This window comes from Seriola aureovittata, chromosome 5 (assembly GCF_021018895.1).
Source record: "Seriola aureovittata isolate HTS-2021-v1 ecotype China chromosome 5, ASM2101889v1, whole genome shotgun sequence".
In the NCBI taxonomy this organism is placed as follows: domain Eukaryota; kingdom Metazoa; phylum Chordata; class Actinopteri; order Carangiformes; family Carangidae; genus Seriola; species Seriola aureovittata.
This window is the reverse complement of record NC_079368.1, coordinates 8,387,880-8,403,537: the sequence shown is the minus strand read 5'-3', so window position 1 is coordinate 8,403,537 and position 15,658 is coordinate 8,387,880. Positions and strand designations below refer to the sequence as shown.

The window sequence follows — 15,658 nt, the reverse complement described above, 5'->3', positions numbered from 1 at the left end:
GAAGTTTGTGAGGGCAACAATAAATCTTTCCACCACAGAGTCCATTAAGCTCAGGAATTTCTGTGCAAGTATATGCAACTTTTTTACTTCAGTGTGTGTTTGGAAGGTTCAGTGCAAACCATTTTTAGTCTTTTTATGTTTTCTTTCTTACTTTACTGCTTTCACAGTCACAATGGTTGATCATCACAAGTCAAACTCAGGTCAGAGATTTTAGAAAGAAGATGCTTTCTTCTTTTATTTCTGTCAGAGGCACTAACGTTAAGAAAAATGGCCATTTAACTGGTTATATATTTAGGTTTAGTTGGAAAAGGCTCTGATATTTGAGGGACCTGGAGGAATACTTCTTAGCAAATACATTTATTCGCTTTATTGCTGAAAATTAGGATTATGTTACTATGATAAATGTGAAGCTACAGCCATGACAGCTAGCCGGGCTAGCAAGTTGTGCTTTTACAGGGGATTATTTGCGGGTATATTTCTTGGCCAGCTACAGAGACTTGCTTGCGTCTTTTCATCTCAGTGAGATTGTCAAACAATCAGCAGACTCTGAAGACACAGCCCCCAGCCAAGAAACCATCCAGCAAACAACCCCCCATAAAACCAGAATTTGTCTGTTCTATTTTTTTGTTTGGACTAAAAAAAATATAAGGTGTTAATTAGTGAGCTTTAGAAGCAATTTTTTACATTTGCATGGAGCCTTTCTAGCCGTTTCGCCCTGCTCCCAGTCTTTATGCTAAACTAAGCTAATTGGCTGGTGGTGGTAGAATCATATTTACCATACAGATTTGCGAGTGGTATAAACCTTCTCATATAACTCTTGCTATGCCTGTTAAATGTTGATTACTATAATTAACGCATACATTAAATCTTAGTTAAACCAAAAAGCTTAGCTCATGAGGAGGAGGTCTGGAGGTTGGGTTGTGAGCTGTAGCAGCAAAAAGCACTGGAAAGGGTGTGTATCAGTAGAGTAACAGTGAGAATATGTTATTCAGTGCTCAGAATATGTTTCAGAATATAATTGGATGTAACTAGTCAGCTGTTAGCCAAGTAGCTGATGAATGAGCTAGTCATTGTGACGCATAAAAAAACCAGCTGATGTCAATCAGCTAATTAAAAAGCCCCGTCATTGTTTTCCCTGAAATAAAAGTCTGCTCTATACCTGGTCACTATGAAACGGTCCTGGCTAAAGCACTTTCTATCTAATAATGTGCATGTTTTGCCAAAGGTTTAAATAGAAATCCATACAAATGCATACTAATTGAAAAAAAAAAAAAAAAAACATTCTATAGTTCTCAGAAATAATTATAGTGGTTTTTAGAAGTTACACCCACAAATGTGCCACAATCTACACTTCTCTATTATCAGCCTATCAATTCAGCTCTTTCACATATTGCCACCTTTGTGTGGATGACTTCTATTATGTACTCTGACAGCATATGAAGTGCCCTTTCTATAATGTCTCTTAATTACTGAATGAGGTACCTATTAAAGTGGCACCAGTTCACCATGTCCATGTGATCCTCAGCATGATCCCTCATTACCTCTCCTTTTAAATTGACACTTTCTGGAGCGGATCCACTATCAAAGCAGCCATCGAGTTAATCTTCTCCCGACCAGCCATGGCCAACAGTAATGAGCAGATCAGATCTCAGACCGGCGGGTACCTCAGACAGGGCACTGCTACTGAAAAGCGGTCAGAAGTGTTTTAGGATGCAGCGAGGGGTGACTGCTGAGTGGAGATGGGTCTTTGTGTGCCACGTACTGCAGCCACCTTTATCCTGTCAGTCGGGAAGAAACAAGGAAAAAGGGGAAGGCGGGAGAGGAACTGGTTGATTCTTGGAGGAGCAAGAGTAGGAAGAGAAGAGAGGGGAGCAAGAGAAGGACCCTCATTAAAAGGCAGTGTGTTGGCTTCACAATCATCCCACCACTTCAGTGCGCTGTCATGCAGTGATGTATCGCTCTGCATGGTGCTACCAAGGCCTTTATTCCCACTCTCCTCCATGTTTCTCGATTCTAGCCAATTAAACGCCCACTGGAATAGAGGGGAGGAAGTGCCACATTGAGCAATGCACAATGTGGAGAGAGGAGCTGATGAAAGGACATGTCTCTTTTAGTCTGCTTAATAGCCTCAGGACACTGTTTGAGTGGCGTTTAATGTCTACAGCACAAGCCCCCGACTCCCATTTCAGTTTCCTCACACGTACACATACTTTATCACCAAGGGATGAAAATGTTTATCAGAAGTATGAATATTTCATTCACTATAGGTTAGTTGACTATTGGCATATTTCATGGCCTTTTTTTAATGCTTTTGCTCTTGAAATGACATGAAAGATCATAAAGAGACTCAATGACAAGTCATCAATCATGGTGGTAAAAGCACCAGATTAGGTGTTAATCATATACACTGTGTTTACCACCCGCTCTTCTCTCTGATGCACTATGAATAATGCAGACCCCAAAATCCCAAACTCAACACTGAGCTCGACCTGTTCGTTTGTAGCTGTTGCCAGACTAGTGGGGTCAGAATGTGGATGTGTTAGCGCTGTGGTAGAAGCAGAGGCTAATCGCAACACCCGGATAGGCAGCTTCACTACTTCTCATGCTGCCCGTGTCACTCAGGCTGACACCATAAATCTCACTTATTTTCAGATCCAACCGAGACACAGGCAGAAATTACGGCCCAGAACACATTACCAGCCACAGCAGCGTGCTGAATGCTAACAGAGAGATCCTTGATAAAGCAGACAGGCAGTTCTCCCACAGATTATTGAACAAAAAGACTCCTATCTGTGAGACTTGAGGGAGCAGATGGGGTTGTAAGTAAAGCACAAACACCAGCATCAACAGCTGAGAATCAAATGAACAATAAAGCAAGCTGCATGACACATCTTTGAAAATATAAATAAGAGCATTTGTACACTTGAATTACTGCCTCTTGTGTTCTGTTGTTTAAGCATTTGTGTTTGCTGATCTCCAAACATTATTATCTTGTTTTCTTTTACATACTGGCGAGGGCAAAGAGTGGCAAAAAGGAGGACACATGTCTGAAAGACAAAGAGATATGACAAGTAGAACCTGATTCACATGAACACTCCTTCTTACCCTCGCTTCCCATGGAGGCCTTTTTCAAAGTGCTATATGTAATACCCATAGAGAGTACTCAATTCTGATTGGCAGGGTGTGGCTTATTTTCAGACAACTGCACAGCCTCTTATTCTGCACCATCCTTCTAAACCAATGCTTATAGGTGATACAAGGTACTTATTTCAACTTCTACTACATTTACTTGGCTGGATTACCAATTGGGCATAGAGAGCAACTGCACTTGGGCCCTGAGATCCTTAGGCTCCAAGCTCATTGTGTGATTTCATTGTAATTTAGTTTAGCAATACTGCATGCGCCAGTAAAAATTGAATAACTGTCTTATTCCAGGGTCCTACAGGGGACCCTAAAATCTTGCCATAAAATCTAGTTTTAAGGCATTTTTGTCCTTGGGCACCCATAATGTATTCATTTGGCCCTGCTAAAGACAATACCCATTTTATTTAAAAAGCATATTGCTCCAAAATATGAAGCAAAATACTGTACATTGATATTTAGTCAGTGGCCATGGTGCTTTGTAAATGAGATAATCCGTTTAGATCCTTGTATTTAAGAAAAATAATGCACTCTGCATGGTGTGTTATTTTCAGGTGACTTCAGGCTTTGCCATGGATTACCTCTTAATAAATCACGGCCACATTAATCATGAAACAACAGATCATAAATGTGAACAAATGAGGACATTACCAACAGGCTCAGGCTATACTGCAATTTACATAATGTGTAATTTTGTTAGATTTGACAGGAAATCTGTCGGATTTTTATTTGATACAAAGGGTGCTTGCTTTATGACAGAAAACTGAAACTGAATTTTCCCTTTGCAACACATCTGCATCCCGTATCTCCTGCTCAGGCTGCGTAATTCCAACTTCCCATTTATCTCATCTGAATGTATTGGGTTATCAAGGACTACTATAAGATCGTATCATTTCTCAAATAAATGCACATAGAACAGATGTGAGCAAGGTGTTTAATAACACACGCATTGCCACGTGTAGCAACTTTTAATATTCTAAAATGAAAGATTATGAAACACAGCAGGTACAGGACTAAAGTTAAAATTTCAAAGGCCCATATTTCATACCATCTTCATTCACACTACTGTAAGCTAACTGAGTGACACTGCTGATGTGCACCACTGGTCTCCATTTTGTGTTTAATTGTACTGTCTATGTCTGAGTGTGTGAACCACTGATGCATCACTGTGGGATCCCGCTGTGGCTTATTACTGCCAGGCCCTGCTCTCTGCTGGTCTCAACCTGCTGGGTCATCTCCAGCTGCTGTAATCTAACATTAGCCTCTGCTTTCACTAGGTCCCAACCATTTACCCCATCATGTATTATAGACGACCCTCTGGAAATGGAGGAATCCCAGTAGACATAGAATTAATTTACAGGGGAATTGAATCAAAGTCAGTGGCACAGGGAGTGTGTGTGTGTGTGGGGGGGGGGGGTTATATTGCTATATAACACTGTCACAGTCTATAAAATTGTAATGAAAATTCATTTGAAGATTAAGTGTTTTTTTGCGATTCATTGGTATCTCCTGCCTCAACTAATAATCATTTCACTCCAAAGCTGAATGGATTCAGTAATTGATGCTTACAAACGACCAGGCTCCTTTCAACCAAACTTAATCCTCCTTTTCTCTTTCTTTGAATAACTCTGATTCTCAAGCTCACAGACACAGGATGAGTCTTTAGAAAGCAACTTAACGGAGCAGTGTGCAAGTCTTATGTACTACCCTGGTGACTGTGGAATACACATGAAAACAGTGACATTGAGTCAGACACTGTAGATTTGGTACTGTCTGCGCTCGTCAGGTTTAGCAATATGATTCGAAATGAATGTGACATCTTACTCAACAGGCATCACTCCAGGGTTAGATTTCTTCTCTGTTAAAAGAAACAAATAACAGTTGCTACCTCAATAGAATAGCACAGAAATGTCTTTAGTGCTGGCTTCAATACAGAGTGAAAAAAAATTGCATGGCCTGGGGTTCCTGCCCATTGAAATTAAGCAAATCAATGCTTTTGTGTGAGACCATCCCAAGAGCAGAATGAAAAAAGCTTACAATAGGAGACTTTTGCCATGCAGTACAATTGTCTAAAGTCATTTCAGTTCCCCAATAGCAAAGAGGCCCTGTTTGTCATACAGTAGAGGTATTGAGAGGTATACTTTGACCTCAATGGCAGCTACTTACTGAGGTGCCCAGGGTTCCTTTACAATCTGTGTAATTGAAGCACAGTTTCTTTGAGCTGAATAGACAGAAAAGACAGCGCATGGGTGACTAGAGAGAAAAAGTTACCTCAAACTTATTTTAACTGGCCCCAATTATCTTCTGTGATAATAGTGGTGTGTGTGCGTGTGTGTGAGTATGTGTAATTAAAGGTTAAGATTTCTGTTCAGCGTAATGAAGTTCTTCCATTGAATTCAAAGAACCAGGGCTATCTAGACTGCTGAGGTTAGTCACTAAGAGTATCTGCTCTACAGTCCAGAGGCAAATTACAGCAATGGTGCGTTTTACATTGAGGCTAGTTAAAAGTATTCAGGCACTCAGTCTAATCTACAAAACATAGACCTGACTGAGTCCCAGCAGGTTAAGTTTCACCATTAATTTCATGAAAAAATTGAATATATTATTTGCTTGTTAATACCCAACTTCCTGGTGTGTGTTTTGTCATATAAAAATGATAATGCCATATCATTTCAGTGAAAAAAAGCACATCAAGTTTCCAGTGACTATAAAACAGAGCTAACAGCCAAGCCAAACAGCAGTAACTGCACTCTGTCACAGAGAAACAAACAACTAACTACACAACTAAAGCAAGATAATAGCAAGTGGATGCTAGCAAGTGAGATAGCCACATTTATATATTTATGTATTTATTTATTTCCCCAGCTGTTATCTGTAATTGAAAAATATCCAATTTACATCTTGGTACTTTGTTTATTCCACTTAACTAAATGATATAAATCCAGTCATGATGGAGAGAATCACTGAAGCTACCACTAAAATTAGTGCAGTTTGGTGTGGCTAAGCTAACTTTGAATCATATATTTAGATGTAATACATTGTATGTAATTTTAAAGTATTAATTTTGACAAAAAATATTAATAGCAGAAAGACACTTACCAAAACAGAGACACTTACAGTTAAACCCTATTAACCATGGAGCGTAAATTATTAAGATAAGGGTATTTTATGGACAGTTTGTTATTGGACACCACATTTTATCCTATATCCCAATGGAAACTGTAGTATTTTTCAGTTATAGGTTCTGTTCTGTGGCAATGCTTTTTTTCTGTAAAACAGGCATTTTAATTATTCCATCCGTAACACGCCGTTCACTTTGAATGGCAGTATTTATCTTGGCTTCTTTTTAATTCAGTCGTTGTTTTTTTATTGCTTCTTATTTCCCATATTTTCCTTCCACTTGTGTTTTTTCTCTTATCATACATCATGACCCTGAATCTATAATATCCTCTTCAGCCCATCCAACCTCCTGCTGTGGCCTGACAGAAGAGTGCTTTAAAGCATAAGGGTTGAGGAAGCCAATGAGAAAAGAGGCCAAGCATATGACTCAAGGTAGAAATGGCATTCACTATGTATTCCAAATAAGGCAGTGTTTGAGACATCTCCTGGCAGTACTCTTACCAGGCAATTACATGTGCACAGTAATCACAACCACCACAGAAGCTGCAAAGAGGTCTTTCAATTTGCTGTGGATGCACGGCAACATGAATAAAAGCTGGAACAAACCTGACAACAGAGATACTCAGTGACTTCATGTTATATTACTGATAGTGTGTCTGACAAGTGGAGGGAATGATTCTTAGAAAAATACTCATGTGGTAGAGCATGAATACTTTTCCCACATAAAATTGAATTATTTCAGCATTTGATTGGTTTCCTGTCATTTATCAAGCCAAATCTAATTTTTTGCTGTCATTTCAGGGACGAGCCAAGCACAATGTTGTGCTAATTGCTTTCATCAGTTAGATGGCTTGACAGTGTGGGGGATGTTCCGTATTCAACCTAATATTCACATTCACAATAATTACAATAATCCCCAGATAATTATGGTAAATTTCATATTTAGCAACTTAGCAACTCAGCAACAAACTCAACTAGAGCTTCTCAAAAATCAATGGAAACAAAATGCTGGATGTTGAAAAACTGAAGAATTTTCTTTTTTCTGGAGACCAAATACCCAAAGGGAAGTTCCAACTAGATTCTAGTTGTACAGTGGACCTGGTACAATAGATTGTAAATGACAGAAACATGGATTTTCAGCTGCTGGAACAATGTCCTGGACAATGAGCTCACCAGCTGCCATCAGTCATTAGCCATCTACTCAGTGGTTCTGATTTCACAGTGGTTTACCATATAATCACTAATCGAGCAGTGATTGCGGAAAGCAATTTTCAATACCACTTGTTACTTGCACTTTTTCTATTCTTTCTGAGCTGGTACTGATTGTTTTATTGGGTGGATTAGAGACGTGCCAGGCCCTTGACGACTACTGTGCTGAGCTCTCTCTCCCTCTCTCTAGGACTCTGAGATTTTGAACACCGCTGTGCTGACTGGGAAGACAGTGGCTCTCCCAGTAAAGGTGGTGACCATTGGAATAGACGCCTCTGTTACTGACGTCTCTGAAACAGTCAACTGTCGCTCTACAGATGAAGATGTGGTCAAGGTCAGTGAGATGAACTGTTGAAAAAGTAATGAAACACTGTATCTCTTCAAATAGCTTTTTGCTAATGTATTTCCGAGACTTGCATAGATTTGAGTTTTTACATCAGGAACACTGTGTCACATGGTGACTAGATGAAGCCAGATGAAGTGCAAATATGATCATATAAATATGGTTAGACACATTGTTAATTCGATAAACAGAACAAAATTGCTGTTCATTTTCTCAATTGTCTAGTCTGTAAAGTGGATCCCAATGCACTTAAAAGTAAGTGAGAATGTTGAATTGATTAATATTTGATTAATTTAAATGCTAATAACTTCATTATTTGTCCATTTAGTGTAATAGACTGTTTGAAAGTTGAATGCTGGTTTTTAGAGCAACTCAAATGCAACAGCAAGAAAATACCAAATCAAACTGAAAAAGGATTAACTACAAATATGCATTTAATGAGTCACACTACTCAAGTATTGTCAAGCCTTACAGACATCGCATTAAAGCTTATGTGAAATCAATACTGTAAGTATTAAAAATGTGACAGATAAGAAGGTTTTCTATGTTTAGCACATCTATATAAATCCTCCAGAAAGGATAAACAAACACCAGCAAACAACATGAAAGTGTGTGTTTGATATGCAGCAACTGCTGACAGGTTGCTCAAGTTTTCCTTTATTTTTAGAGCCCCTTTCAAACCTGGGGCACAAGGCACAACAGAATAAAAAGTCCCTTACAGTGTTATAAAGTTGAGCCCTCAGTGGCTTTGCCCTCCAATAAAAAAAGAAGTTGCTCTCCACCAGAATCCCAGTGACTCCTTAATAATCTATTGAAAGACTCAATGAAAAACCAGAGAAAAAAAAATCACATGTCTACGGCCTGTTTCCAATTCCAAGCGATGATGCTCAGTATCTAAAAACAGCACACCGCTGTGCCAAGGGCTCCTTCCAATCATGTTTCCTGTTTGAACGTGTCAAGATCAGAAAAGGATAGCAGATGCAGCTAATCAAATTCAAGTAATCTACACTGAAGAGTGATAATGACAGAAAATCAGAAACTAAAGAAGAGGAGGATATTTTGCCACATCGATCCACTTTATCATGTCTGATGCATTAGTTAGGGATGGTTAAGTGAGCACCAGAGGGAAATTAAATTGCAGTCAAAGATACTGTAAAAGAAAAAAAAAAAGCCACAGCTGTGCCTCTGAGACCTGTAGTCCAGAGCATTCATCGGGCGTGCTCACTGCTGCTCACTCAGGGAAGTTTTTTTCTAATCATAGTCTGAGATAGTGTATGTAAACATGACTAATTTATCTAATTTTGACCTAGGGAATTAGTGATAAGTAAACGCAGAGTGACACTAACCTGAATAATGAATCACTGAGCACATTAAATGTTGCTTCTATTCACTTGTGGCCTTATAATTACAGTGAATTTGAAAGAAACACCTCAGGTCACACGCTCTCTCTTTAATCCTCTTTGGAGATTTTTCATGCTTTAACAAATTTTGGCTGACATGTGTAGGCTGACATGTGATGTGTATCAGTGGGAAACCCTGAGTATTAGAGCTAGGCCTGTAACCCAACCCCCACCCATAACTGTCACTTTATTTCCCTGTGACTACTCACATGCATATCAGTCAATAATTGTGTTGTTTTTGTTATTTTTCTATCCTTAAACTTAAACTATCCTTTTGTATATAATACCCAAATCTAATCTAAAATGACTGCTTTGCTTTACTGGTAGCACCTGCAGGGTTGACCCATCTATATCAGTCACACTGTTAAGCACAACCTAAGTTATAACAGTGCTGGTTGTGCACAGAAACTCAACCAAAGAAATCATTATAAATCAGTATTATGCTACATTTTTGTTTGGGTTAAACTAGTGTGTGTGACCCTAGCTTCTGAACACAGACACGACAAAAGTGATGCAAGCGCAAAAAGAAACTTGATGGAACTGTCTTTTGGGATTCCGTTTCCGGCCGTTGGAAATTCATTGAAACACAGCTACATTAAGCTTGACAGTTATGGTGTTATGGAGCAGCTAGTTCAGCAGTATAAGTTACCATGGTTACTGAGCAGGGGATCCTATAAGCCACAGTGATGGAACGGAACTCTGACTTAGCAAAACTTACAAAATAAGCCAGAATTATCCATCATCTGCCCTTTATGGCCCAGGTCCAATGATCCTTCAGTAGTCACAGTTTATTTATGGGCCCCAGCTCTGATCAGCAGTGATGAAAACATGATACGGCTACGGACACTTTCCGTGCTGTGAGGTCTTTCAGAGCACAAACACTGTAAACAGACCTGTCACCTGCCCAGCACGGTGCTGTTCAACCACAAACACCACGGCTACACCTTCCACTGAGAGTGAGCTGCGCTCAAAAAGTTAACACACAATCACAGACCAAACCATATCACATGGAGACTGATACTTCACAGGAGCACCAAACCGGGATGGATCCATTTTAGCAATCTACACAGCAGCTAGCAGCTCACTCTTTTCATCTTGGTCGCTGGTGACCAGTTTAAAGCCTGTGCAAAGCAGAATATTAACACACACACACAGAGATATAAAAGCTGTTGGCAATATTGACATACTACACATCCTAAACCAGCAAGGCTGCGGAACAGTGGCAATTCCCTACCTGTGAAGCCTTGAGAAGTCCGATTATGTGTCTGTTCTCATTATTTATAGTCCTTTAGTCCATAAGGGTCCACTCATCAAAAGTATATTCCAATTTGTCAATACTGTCATGTGAGGTCCATTGCAGACTGACTGATCTCCTAGCTTAAACCTTCTTTCGTTTATTGGCGGGTGGCAACCAGCATTAATGTGCATTAACGCCACTACTGTGTAGACCAGAGTTAAATATCCCCTAAAATAAAATGAAATAAAATCTAATTTTATGAATAAAAGACATGCTTCAGGCCTTCTGTGATGGTTGTTAAGTCCTAACCAATAAGTGAGCCGGCTAACCTTTTCTCTGGCTAGACCACAAAAAAAAAACCAACTGATTGGATAACTCTATTTTCCTGGTTTCAGGGCAGTAACCCTTTCATTTCTGAAGCAAACTTGATAAAGGAAAATGATACATTAGGCTGCATTTAGAATTAGAGGTAAATAATTATAAAATTTGTTAATTTTATTATTATTATCTTTTACTAAATGAAAGATATTGAAAATAACTCTTAAAATGCTGATGATGTGTTTGCAAACTATATGCTAGACAGCAAGTAGCCACAAACACAACTCCAAATGAATGACACTGTTGTTCTGTATCTGTTGGAAGTGTAAATATGCAGTGGTTAGGTAACAAATTCGCCATATCAATTCAAAAATTGATAATAAGTCAAGCTATGTTGTGTTCATAGCTTCTTTCCACTGCCCCCAGGTGGCCATAAAATGGTGTGAAAGCCTATACATGACTTTTAAATGTATAATTTTGTGAATTTTCTGCCCTGGATTTCAATGAAAATGAAAAATTATGAACATTCACTGAGTAACTCATATTTCCATATTTTGGCATTAAACAAATGTCTCAGAATTTATCTTTGCCTCTCAAGGTCTTCGGATGGATTTCAGTTTCTGACATAGAAAAGAATAATTAAAACAACACAAATATACTGCACTGTTGTGTTATCTATCACCATGTTACCCATGAACTGTAGTTACTCAAGGTCGTGCTATGAGTGGGCACTTACAACTGCTGCTCTGATGAAACAGGGCTATTAGAATATGTGCAGACCTTCCTCTTGTGTTGAAGTGAGTGGTGTAGCTTATGCAGAGGAGTCTGAGCGGCTTAATTGCTTCTGTCAAGCCAACTCTGTGTACAAGCCAGAGACAGGCTCAGCCCACCTTCATGCTCCCTACTCCCATCGCTCATATCTGCCATGGATTGTATCTGTCTGGTGAGTTGTTAATTTCCTTGGCTAGATCCAGAGACAGCCTTAATGTCCTCTGTAAGTATTCTCCCGTTAGCTGCCTAATGTGTCTGATTAATGTGGCAGTGGATCCTCCTGGACGTTTATGATACTTTATGAATCAGAATGACGGAGAGTGTGTAATTCACACAGACAGTCCCACCCTCAGTCTGCCGCAACACACATCATGCTGGGAGGGTGTATGAGGGGTTAAAGGGATTGCTGATTAAGTGTGTGTGGGGGGGGGGGGGGGGTGTCTTTATATGTTAAAATATTGATTTGGAGCTATGTTGGCCAATAATATAGCATAGCAGGAGGGTGTAAGCACATCAATGTAATGTATTGGGGTGGCTGGATGTCAGCTGCCATGTTTTCCATAATTGTTTCTGCTTAGATTGTTGGGGAATAGATTGAGGAAATGCCAGAAGGCAGTTAATTTGCCTGTCACAGGACATACTGCAGCAGAGCTATATGTTGATAAATCCCACACTCATTTACACATTTTTTTCCCTAGTACAAATAGAGGTAACCTTGCTTCACATATTTTTTGTGAATGTGGCAAGAAAAGTAAAACTGAAAGGATAAACATATTTGTCAGCAGCATCCATTTTATCGATTATTCATATCACAGTTAGATATGGTCAATGAGCCTCGCAGGGAGCCCAGGTCCTTCATATCCTGCAATCTACTGCTCGTGCGGACAGGTTTGCAGAGCCCCGGCTTGTGAGAAAAGTCTTAAGACGAAGGAGTTGTCAAAGGCACTTCAGTCTCAGCAGACTGAGTGTAGTGAGAGAGAAAGAGCTGAACAATGAGGGCTGATAAGGAGCAGGGACTCCTCTGACATCTTTATCAGTTTAAACACACTCTCACACTGGGAGCCCTGATGGAGCCCAATCTGCTCCATGACTGACTGTAGCCGCGGGAGCGATGCCGCCCTTGTAGAAATGTTCAAAAGCTTCATTAAGCAACTCTGTCAGTCCCTGTTACATTGCAGTGTCGTGCGGCGCTAGTGCTCGAGCAAGGTACTACTATAAACGTTCTCTTTATTGGCTGTAATATCATAGAGCAAATATCCATTGATCCTGCGAGCGTCCACTTGAGAATGCAGGGCTTGTGCAGATTTGAACAGACATTCTCTGAAGGTTGGCTGTAGCCTTGAAGGATGCCCTGCAGCAGCCTTTTCAGTTTTCTCACAGGAGCTTTCAGAGATTCTTGTCTCTGGCTCAGGCCAGTGTACAGACATAAAGTCCAATGCTTTGTTAAGTTGCTGTTGGGTAAGGACCTTTGTGTATCATTTAAAAATGGTCAAGAGAAGGTGTCTCAAGGTGGTAGTGTGCATACACTTGAATGTAACATCTAATTCTGCAACTAAATTATGGTTAAGCAGGGTTTTTCCTGCATAGAGAACTAGGAGGCGGCTGAATTTCGTGCTGCCTCTGCCTCTCGACAAAATTCTAGTGCTTGTTTTCTTGGTACTCGGTGGATTTGACGTTTTTAACTGCAATTGCGGCTGTACACCACTACAGCAATGTAGTGGTGCTGGTTCCGTGTAATCTGTGCATCAGGCAGAGCCATCCGAAATTGCCAAAGAAGAACAATACGAATGCGCTGGATTTTCTGCCTGCGGAAGGAGGTGGCAACCCGTATCATCCCGTATTGGAAAATTAAATGATTCTAGTACTTGTTTTCTCAGTACTCGGTGGATTTGAATCCATACGGGACGCAATATGTCCCGTATTTTTGTTCATGTAATGTCTTCAAAGTGCTGTGAATAATGTAATGTCAAGTAAAACCAAACCAATTGCCACGTTTTTTCACATAAAAAGTAGCAACCCTACAGATGAATATTATCTCTTTTCCATACAGAACACCAAGCTTCTTGAAAAGTTTCCCTAAATTAACGTTACATCCCATTGTGTACGTTTTTTTTGCACAAATGTCTGAAATCACAGATTATTTTAAAAAGAGAGGAGAATCGCGAGGACAGGTGAAACAGTGCGGAGTGCAGACATCATTAGTTCTAATATTGAATAAATATGTTAATTCCTGTTACTGATGAGATAATGTGTCAGGACTGGAAGTAGGCCTAGTTCTCAGCCCTCCTTTGAACTTTGAACCTCTACTCTACTACATCGGAGGGAAACATTCTACTTTTCACTCTACTACATTCATTAAACAACAATTTACTTTTTCAGATAAAACATATCATACTGTTAAATAGTGAACCAGTTTCACCCAACTTGTGCTTTTTTTACATTTCCTTCTGACATTCACCCTCTGTTACTGAAGTAAAGGGTCTGTGTATTCTTCATGCCAGTAGTAGGAATGATAATGATAAGGGTTAAGGCAAATTATTTATGTTTAAAGGAGATATTTATGTTTTGCAATCGCTACATGGCCAACAATAGCATTTTTTGTTTACTAACCAGTCTAGAGGAAACGTTGCAAGTTAGTAGCATACTACAAACAAAGCAAACTTCATTCCTTTACTCACCGAGAGCTGTCTCCAGCAGTGGAAAGCAACGCCAATGTTGACTCTTGTCTCTATCACGTCTTTTCTTCTACTGAAGTTAGCACGCTAACCAACTAGCTAGCAACTCGCTGTAGCCTCCAATCTGGCCTGAAGACGTAGCACTGCTCAGCGGGCGTATTATAACCTCTTGCATTATAAAGTAGGGCTGGGGTGACGCCACGAGGTAATCGACGTAATCGATTATGTAAATACATCGATTTACGTAACGTGCGTCGACGCGTCGCAAGTAAGGTAGTTGTGCCAGAGACAGTAGAGGATCTTTGGCTGCGCCTAGTCAGAGCATGGACTGCACCGAAGAGTAAGCTGAAGCTGAAAAACATCGCCAACTATCATTTAAAGTAGGGGAGTATTTTAAACAGGAACTGAACAACATGGTGCCCTGCAAGCTCTGCAAATAGAAATGGCATATCACAGCAGTACTACCGCGATGCTCGAGCACTTGGAGCAGAGCTTTATTTTGTAGAGACTTTATATTAGACTGTTAAACACAGATTACCAGCTGAGACTGGGCTGTTTTTTGTTGGGGAGTAACGCCCTGCAGTGCATACTTTGTTTGTCATATCTGTTTGTTTTAACCCTCTTAAGCCCGTGGGAGCGTATACGCTTCCAAATTTCACGTTGTCTGTAGTCATTGCTCTGCGACCGTTTGCGCTGGAGACGTGCAGTTTTTTTCTCCTTAAAACTAGACGATCGGCGCTTTCAATCAATCAATCAATCAATCAATCAATCAATCAATCAATCAATCTGATCGTCCGTGTGTCGTCACTGACTTAGATCGAGACACTAACATTGAAAGTTAATAAATATTTGGAGTAGTTTTACCGTTTTTCCGGCACATTACTGCTTTCTGTCCGTGTGTTTATTGATCGAATGTGATCTGCATTCTTTGCCAGTGACGTTTAGTGTCACGTGACTATATCAGACATTCCTATTGGCTCCAGTGGGTGAGGTCACAGCCAATCAGAGTGACTGATTCAGAGGCTTGGCCTGCCTTGGCTTTATACCCAGATTAAATGTGAGCAGTGCTATTTTACTCTGATATCAAAGTGAGAAGTTGTTTAGAGTTTATTGAAGTGACAGAATAAAGACAGAAGGATGTGACAGTCACATATTTAGTGCAGCGGAGGATTTGGAGCTGATAGAATGAGAAACAGCATATCTCTTGAACAGATAAAGATAGAAACGTCAAATTACCTCTAGAACAACTCAAACAAATAAATACACATTTCTGTGTTGAATGTTTTCTTCTTTATAATGGTTTACAGTGTTTTTATCATTAAAAAAAGGAAAAATTCAAGGTTTGTTTTTTGTTTATTGTTTTATGGGCTACTAACCTCTATTATTATTATTTTATTAGGAAAAACACAAAGGTATTAAAGAATGAAAGTATTGAAATATAAAT

The 15,658-nt window shown here is 39.7% G+C and overlaps 1 protein-coding gene across 1 annotated transcript in view; it reads left to right on the top strand.

Moving 5' to 3' along the window:
* The window catches only part of si:dkeyp-14d3.1 (transmembrane protein 132C), a 129,728-nt gene that overhangs the window by 101,218 nt on the left and 12,852 nt on the right, over positions 1-15,658 (top strand). The window contains exon 5 of the mRNA XM_056376537.1: positions 7,661-7,804. Coding sequence (XP_056232512.1) covers positions 7,661-7,804 — 144 coding nt within the window. The remainder of the gene's footprint in view (positions 1-7,660; positions 7,805-15,658) is intronic.